The 8,853-nt window shown below is 43.9% G+C and overlaps 1 protein-coding gene and 2 pseudogenes across 1 annotated transcript; 1 reads left to right on the top strand and 2 right to left on the bottom strand.

Annotated features, from left to right (window-relative positions):
- Positions 1-187: 187 nt before the first annotated feature.
- LOC124005367 (RNA polymerase II degradation factor 1-like) lies at positions 188-3,176 on the bottom strand. Its single transcript, XM_046314547.1, has 3 exons — positions 2,100-3,176; positions 1,504-1,929; positions 188-1,378 (listed from the first exon to the last, which is right to left on the bottom strand). Exons 1-3 carry the CDS (start codon positions 2,353-2,355, stop codon positions 444-446), a joined length of 1,617 nt encoding a protein of 538 aa, XP_046170503.1. The 5' UTR covers positions 2,356-3,176; the 3' UTR covers positions 188-443.
- Positions 3,158-6,759, bottom strand: LOC124005966 (annotated as a pseudogene).
- LOC124005372 lies at positions 5,792-8,794 on the top strand (annotated as a pseudogene).
- The last annotated feature ends 59 nt before the right edge of the window (positions 8,795-8,853 follow it).

Below are 8,853 nucleotides of genomic sequence, written 5' to 3'. Positions count from 1 at the left end.
TGTGGGACCTTTAATTTACCACAGTGGACTCAAATCAAGTTGTAGAAACATCTCAAGGATGATCAATGGAAAAAGGATGCACCTGATATCAATTTCAGTCTCATAGCAAAGGGTCTGAATATTTATGTAAATAAGTTATTTCAGTTCATTAAAAAAAAAAAAATGCAAACATTTCTAAAAACCTGTTTTTGCTTTGTCATTATGGGGTATTGTGTGTAGATTGATGAGGAACAACAGTCATCGAATACATTTTAGAATAAGGCTGTAACGTAACAATGTGGAAAAAGTCAAGGGGTCTGAATACTTTCCACACTCTACATAACAAATGTGCTAAAGAAACAATTTTTTCGACTTTGGTTGAAATTAAAGGGACACAATTATTTCAAATCAGATTGTATTAGAGAAAATAAATAAAGTACATCAAAGCTTATTTTCATCTTTATCTAACGCCTTCTTCTTCGTCTATGGTCAACAATTCTCCCCCGCCTTGGCCGTTGGACGGTTCCATTAATGACTGCGGGTGGATCTGGATGGGTGGTACCATCAAGAATATCTGGTGGTGGTGGTACAGTGGCAACTGCTGAAGTTGGTTGATTACTTGGACTCTGGGGGTGCTGCTGTGGTTGCTGTGGTAGCAGTTGTATCTGTTGTTGTTGCTGCTGCACCAGTTGGGGTTGCTGTAGTAACAGTTGTTGCTGTTGTGGTTGTATCTGTTGTTGTTGCTGCACCAGTTGGGGTTGCTGTATCTGTTGTTGCTGCTGCTGCTGAATTGGTTGTTGAGGCTGTGGTTGCTGCTGCTGTAACTGTTGTGGTTGCTGCATTATTGACTGTTGTGGCTGTTGTTTTTGGGAATGATGTGGCTGCTGCTGTGGTGGTTGTTGTTGTTGCTGCTGCTGTACCTCTAGGACTCCCAGCAGCCTTTGCAGGAGAACATTGTTTTGCTGTAGGCTGGTTGCCAGTGCCTCTTGAGAGGCTACTAATGTTCTCATATCACGTCTGAATCCCTCCCCAAACTCCCGAAGACTCTGCTCCACCCGATCCCCCAGCTGCAGAGCTGCCTCCCCCACGCCGCGGAGCTCGTCCTCCAGCCATAAGCCACGAGGAGGGGCCTCCAATGGTCCCTGCTGGGCCCCTAGTGATGGTTGGGGACTAGGCTGAGGGGTCCCATTGAGGAAAGGGGCGCTGTAGAGGGGAGAGGGAGGCAGCCAGCGTTCCGAGTTAGGGGGAGGTCCTATCCCCAGTCCCAGTCCTAAACCCAGCTTTTCCTCCATACTGCTCTCTGCCCCCTCGCATTCCGCCTCTCCCACCTCCCCTTCCCGCTCACCACTATCCTCATCCTTCTCAAAGCCATCCCTCTCCAACCCTTCACCTCCACCCACTGCAGTAAACAAGAGGACATAGTAGAAAGCAGTGGTTAAAAGTGCAGTTTTTATATGCATTATCTGAATGTTCCTACAAGTCTTGAATCTAAGGCTTTAACTCATTGTTAGTGTTCAGATTTACCTGGTTCTGTATCAGTGAAGCACGTGGAACTGGCCTTCCCTCTGGTGCTTTGCTTCTGTCTGGCCTGGTGAAGCCTGGGGCTTGCCTGAGCTGACCGTCCCAGCATGGAAGCCCCTCTGTTGGATGGCAGGTAACAAGTGCGGTGCCTAGCGTCTGCCAGCCTGCCTCCATTGCGTCTCTTCAGGTCGTCCCAGCGCTTCTTGACCTCGCGGAGGGTACGAGGGACTCTGGACACAGCGTTGACCCGCTCCAGGATCCCTGCCCAGATCCTCTCTCTCTCCCTGCGCCGGAGCCTCCCAGCAGGACCAAAAAGCTCTCCCTCACACCGCGTCACCTCAGAAACCAGCACCTCCAGCTCTGCACCGCTAAAACGACTCTTCCTCTTTCCTGCACCCCCTGCTGTCAACACAGAGGACAAACCTCTGTCTACAGAAAGACAGAGTTGATCTATAGGTGTTTACTATGTGTCATATGAGGTGAAACATAAAAATGTAATAGTTAAAACATATTTATCATAACAGTACAGAGCACCACTGCAAGCATCAATATTGAACAGTAGACATGCGTTTAATAGCTAAAAGTTGGCTAAAGCTTACGCTGTTCCATGGATAGGAGGTCATCTGAGGACATGCCAGGGGTCATGATGTTAGGATGCACCACCACCACGTTGAAGGGGAGTCCACCAGGCAGCCCGCTGCTTTGGTCACAGCTGCCTTCCGAGTCCTCATCCTCCCTGGGAAAGCCGTCCTCTGAGACGCCTCCTCCGAAGGGTCCCTCCGGAGACTCCACTTTGATGTGCATGGGAGGCGAGTGCTCGTACAGCAACCCCCCCTCCTCATAGTACTCAGTCATGAGTCAGGCCTGGTTTACAGACGGACCAACTGACAGTTCCATTCACACAGCGACAGATGGCCGGCCGTACCACACCATTGTTGGGGACGTGAGCAATATCTACCTGAAAACTAACTAATCTTTCAGTGGGGGCAGCATAAGGCATATGTTCACAGGATACAACTAAGTGACACATAAAAAAATAGGGGCGCTAGGAGAGCATCATGTGCAGGGACGTACTGAGATCAACATTCACTATAATGTGCATTCGTTTGCATACGATATTATTCATTCATACCAGGTAGCCTACAGCTAAAGTCCTGGAGCAGACGTTCATCAACTGCAAAATATGGCCAAGAGAGACATGCACTCTCTCTGAAAACTAGAAGTTAAATTCCTTTATATTAGTGCAAAAACAACTATATGAAAGTACCCATCAACAGAGATATGCATAAGTGCAGAAACACTTGAGTAAATAGAGGATCGAGGGAATTCTACAAAAGAGAGAAATATAATACATGTTACCAAAGAGTTTCACAAATGACAAATAATGTACAACATAAGTTTCAACTTGATGATTTCTAGCACCTTTATAATTGCGTTTTTGTCGCAGCGATGCGCATTTTTTTCTGCACTCCATCCGCAATGGTTGCGCATTCCGCATATATTACTGGTGATGCTGATATAGCACTGCGCTTCAAGTTAGCTAGCTTTAATCTCGAAAATGTCAATACACTTAATGGGATAAAATCGTATTTTACTCACCTCCCGATTATAAGACAAAACAAAGGCACATTTGATGCAGTTGTCCTAAACGTAACCCTCCCATCAAGCTTGAAATTGTACACAAACCGTAGAGCGTCGCTGAATATTGACGTCACCATTCCACTGTCACATGTTCCCAGCGCAAGCGAAAGGGAATAGGAATATGTGAGGCATTTGCTATAAGGGAAGAACAATATGTATGTCAGGAGAAGTGCAATATTATCATAAGGAGACGAATACTTTGAATGCGGAGGAGGGATGGAGGGCAGAGGAGGTCTAAAAGAGGGAGATAGGGAGGGAGGACGGAAGAGGATGAGCTTGAGTCGGTTAAACATGACGGGAAAAGGGAGATGGTTTGTTAAATAAGAATGTTAGAAAGTGTAAGCAGAGCCATCTTAAGACAGGAGGAGAAAGGGAAGTTAATGAGGTCGAAGCATCGGAGGTGGTAGGTGTGGTGCAGTTCTCAGGGCCTAGGGTCAGATTAAAGATGAGTCTGTGATTGTAGGAGTGACATGTTTGTTAAAAATGGACCCTTGCCTTTTGGGTGATCCATTTGTGGTTTCAGGGTGGGTGAAAACAGAGTTTGGTGCTGTAGAATCGGTAAGGGTAACCTGAAGTGGTCTGTGATAATTGTTTGTGTTTCTGCTGGTCAGAGGGAGAAGGCTCTCCACATTAAGTGAATGGAGGCAAGAAATGTGAATTGTTTTGCTCTCAATGAAGGAGTGATTTACTGGGGTAGCAGTAAAAGTTGACCAACTGAAGGGGAAGGTTCCCAGTGTTTGTGAAGGTTGTCGTTTGGTGTGATGCAGACAGGGTGGCGGGAGTGGTGAAACAGAAGTCATTGTCTGTTCTTTTGAGTTTTGATGCTGTCTTTGCCCGACAGGGATGTCAGGATACATTATCCTGTATGAGCTTTTGTGCCGAATACATTACTTTATTACAGGTGTCAAGCTCATGTGGCAGCCGTGTGTAGGAGGAAGGTTCCTAGGTGTGAAGTGTGCAGAAGGGCATGTGGCAGCAGTGTGTAGGAGGAAGGTTCCTAGGTGTGAAGTGTGCAGAAGGGCATGTGACAAAGGAATGTGTAGTATTGTGGAAAGTAGTGGTATGTGTTAATTGTAGTAGGGTCTATGGGGCTGGGGATTAGAAATGTCCCTTGTGAGAAGCAGGTTGAGGTTTCCAGGGTTAGAGTAGTGTAGAAGTTATCATATGCTGAGGCAGTGTGGAAGATGGGTCAAGGGGAGGGATCCTGAGAGGAGTGGTGTGAGTAGTAGATCTGTACCAGTACAGAGGGATAGGCCAGCAAGTGATGTTTCAGTAAGATTGGATTTGTAGCATTTTATAGCAATGGTTATCAACTGTACTGCAGGGATGGAACGTAAGTCACAGAAAATTGAGGTAGTGGTGGCAGCTGCCGAGAGGTATTTGGGTGTGCGAGACTTGACATCAGAGTTACAGGGTGTGTTAAGTGGTGTCCCATCCTTTCAGGTTGTTGGCCTGAGGTAGGACTAAATAGATTTAAATTGTGGAGTATGGTGGTGGTATTTGAGTGTAGTGTTAGATGGTAGGGTATTTTATTAGTTTTTCAAGAAAAGTATAAGGGAGCTGGACTCCAGTATAGTAAGAGGCAGTAATGCAACATTGTTTTGGATGCCAACCTCGTTAAACCTCATCAAAGAGTCATTTGCCATTTGAAGTTCACCAATTTAACTCAGCAGACAAACGAACACAAACCTTTATTCATTAACTGTCTTAGCTGAATAGTGAAACATTTGGGTTAATTGTATGCATATTGTCAAAATATTCTACTAAATTAACAAAAAATTCTGCACTTTATTCAACCAGGTAGGCCAGTTGAGAACAAGTTCTCATTTACAACTGCGACCTGTCCAAGATAAAGCAAAGCAGTGTGACAAAACAACAGTTACACATGTGATAAACAAAAGTACAGTCAATAAAATAATAGAAAAATCTATATACAGTGTGTGCAAATGTAGTAAGATTAGGGACGTAAGGCAATTAATAGGCCATAGTGGCAGCTGAAAAAACTAAATTTGGGTAAGTTCCATTAACCTATGAAGCGATGAACAAAAGTATGTTCTACTCATGTCTATTGCAGTTGCTAGTTCACAAGTCATCATATTTCCATTGACAGCAAGAGTCATTAAGTTTCCAGGAAACAGCTTACCAGCTAACTGCATTTTAGCAAGGAGAGGAAACAGATAGGACAGTGCACAATCAGCATTGAACCGATTTAGCTGTTGTCTGCAACTCTTGCTTTACAAGTTACACATAATAAGCACTAGCCAGATACCTGTTTCACACCTTCCTAAAAGCACATATTGCACTTTAAAATAATGAATAAGTCAAAGATGGTGGTTATTTTCTCATACCAGTTATCATGGGTTTCTGTCTTAGAGAATGTCTCTTCCAGTCTAAATCAATTATTTGGAAGACTTGGTGCTGCTGATCCAGGAGTTGTAGACACCAGGCTTGTTCCTCTGGGCACAGCTGTAACCCCAGGACACAGCACCCTGCAGCTGCCCGCCACCGGCGTCTCCCTGACAGAATGAAGATGGGGCAAGAGAAAGGTGGTGGAGAGGTGCATCTTTCAATATTGGTTGATGCTGGTTAATCACAACAGATGAGAGCTTTTAACAAATCAAATGAAAAGGACAACAGTAGAAAGGTGTGCTATGAATTCAACTCTGTGTACCTGGCAATACTCCTTGCCTCCCTCCATGAATCCAGTGCAGAACATGTTGGAGGTGATCTGTCCAGGGTTGGTGCTATTGCAGCTGCTGCTGCTCAGCATGGGGCGATCCAGGCAGAACAGTGGGTTGGGGTAGAAGGCTAGTATATCAAACATTCTCCCTTTGGTTCTGAGTGGTCAGTGATATAATTTGTAATTGGTTTGATAAACAACAAATATCAAAAGTATTTATGGGCATATTGTTGATGCTAATCACAGCCTCTGCTGGGTAGGTTTCCCCAGCCAGCAGGTGCCAGAGCTGGCAGAGGGGCAGAGCATGACCACGGTGCACATGTAGCGGTTCAGGGAGGCAGGCTTGTTCAGCTTCACGTCATTGTCCAGTTTGCGGCTGTTGTAACTGGGGTGCATGATGACCTTCACTGAGTTGAACAGCTCAGTGGCAATGTTGTGTGGTCACCTAGACACACCTGAATGTGGCTGGGGAGAGAGGGTTAATCAGATGAACAAATACAGTTATGTCGAACATACTCTAGATGGCTTTGGTAAATGTTTTTGAAGAAAGTTTCATCAGTCACTTACGACTTGTAGCAGTGAGCACCAGACACCACCCATGTGCTGGAGATCAGGGAGCCACCATAGAAGTGGTAGCCAGACTGCAGTGATGCCTGGTAGCTTGCAGAGTTCCTTCTGCAATCATACCCTCCAACAATCTTGTCATTCTCATTGTCAAATGGGGGCAGCGACTGAAATACAGACAGAAAGAATCAGTGTGAAATTGCATGGAAATACAACTCATGCAAACAGAACGGTACCCGTGTTCAGTAAATATTCACTATTCAGAGTATTATCATAGGATGGACACCAATACGAACTTAAACAATTTCTCTCAACAAGTAAAGCAAGGACTTACATGCAACAGCAAACAGAGCCAGGAGAATAAGGTACTTCATGATTGTGTTTTTTGGTTGCTACACAGGACTCAATCATGAAGACAATCTGTTATATACCCACTTCACCAGCCACATTATCTGATCTTCTCAAGGATTTGCACTTCTGTGAACAGTAGGCCTATATCTGACGCTCAGACATTACTCTACCTGGGAAGGAATTATGTCCATCTGAAGTGACACAAGCATCAGCATTTTTCTTATTTTCATACACACAACTTAGGTGGCAGCTTAGTTTAATATTTTCTAACACTTTTAACAATTGCATGGCGGGTGGTTCTGTTGTTATTTCCTGTCTCACTGTTGTCTTCCTGTTGCCTAGGGACTTAACCCCAGCACAGTGAGTACAGTGCAGTCACAGAGACACATTAGAATAGTGTATTTTATAGTTGAATTGGAATGACAGAGGAAAATAACATGATTATGTCTGAGTGTATCATTGACAGCACCAAATGCATTAATAGTGAGGAATGAGACTGTGGCTATTCTGATGAGTGGACTACGGTCATATTTGTCAGTGCAGAGACCCTGAAAGGACATGATTCTGGTACCAGGACAGAAGACACCAGACTAAAGAGTAGACCTGGAGGAAGTAACTACGGCTCTGAGGGCTCAATGGGGAGATGCTCCAGAGTTGCTGCAGCGTGTCTGGGCCTGCTGTGCCTTCTCCTACTGGCTGGGATCATGGTGCTGTTTGTCTACTATAATGGAGTCACTGTCCATTTGGAGGAGAGTTTGTTAGTTTATAGAACCAGCAACAACAACCTGACTGAACAGAGAGACGAGCTACAGGTCCAAACCAAAAACCTGGATAAAGAAAAGGCCGATCTAAAGAGAAGGTACAATATGCTGAACCAAACCTGCCTTGAAGCATGGAAGAAGTTTGGTTCCAGTTTGTACTACATCTCTGACTGGACTGAATCCTGGGATGAGAGCAGACAGGACTGTGTAAAGAGAGGAGCAAGACCTGGTGATTATAAACAGAGCGGAACAGGAATTAATCTGTACATTTAAAAGGTTGTTCTGGATTGGTCTGACTGACAGAGAGACAAAGGGGACTTGGAAATGGGTGGACGGGACACTAATAACCACAGGGTTCTGGTCTCTTGGTGAGCCAAATGGTGTCTCTATCGACTCTACTGAGGACTGTGCTGAGGTTAACACCTTCAATGACCCAGAGAAAAACTGGAATGATCTCAGGTGTAGTGAACGGCGGCACTGGATTTGCGAGAAATTGGCTGATCAGTAGCTCGACTTGGTACAAGCTTCAGATAAACACGCACAAACGCACCCACATGTCACACACCACCTGTAAGACTGAAACAATTCCCCATGACATCATAATCTCACTGAGCAAACAGTACCAACTGTTCTTGTCCAGACTAAACATATTTTCTATTTGTGTTCACATTGTACCAAACATATTAGCCTTATGTTTATTTTTGTCATATCTGTAATGTTTTTCCTGTAATATACCAAGAAAAATTCCTAATAGAGCATTACATTATTTTATTTCATTTAAATACATTCTAGTGACAATCTAAAAATAATTTACTGTCTCTGAATATTGAAAAAGAAAGCCTTTCATCAATTTTTATGCAATGAAATACATTCTGAAAATGTACAAATGATGAGTGACATTCTGCTGTATTTGTAACACCATCTATACTGTACAGCATCTATAGGTATTTCTGAGGTCAATAAAACATGATATCATTAGATTACAACAACTAGATATCATGATCATATGATGAATGTGGTTATACTGTTTGTTTTATAGCTCTTTTTATATCAAAGAAACAGGCTCTGTAACAAACAGCCTATATTGACAACTGAAGCTGAGGGACCCTTAGACACACTCTCCTTTCTGACCAATACTCGAAACCAGTTGCAAAATGCCAGGCTTACTTCAAATGCTAGGTCATGAAACTCCCCCTTGTGGCCTCGTAGTGAATATATTTTGGAGAAAGTATGTGACACAAAACCAAGCACTGTATGAATAAACATTTCTATATTCCTTCAATGAGGAGTCAAAAAATGGGGCAAAAGTCTTTTCATTTTAACATGATAGGAAGTTACATAGTGATGTAAGGTAAT

The sequence above is a fragment of the Oncorhynchus gorbuscha genome, linkage group LG19, assembly GCF_021184085.1.
Source record: "Oncorhynchus gorbuscha isolate QuinsamMale2020 ecotype Even-year linkage group LG19, OgorEven_v1.0, whole genome shotgun sequence".
In the NCBI taxonomy this organism is placed as follows: Eukaryota; Metazoa; Chordata; class Actinopteri; order Salmoniformes; family Salmonidae; genus Oncorhynchus; species Oncorhynchus gorbuscha.
This window is presented reverse-complemented; position numbering and strand designations above follow the sequence as displayed.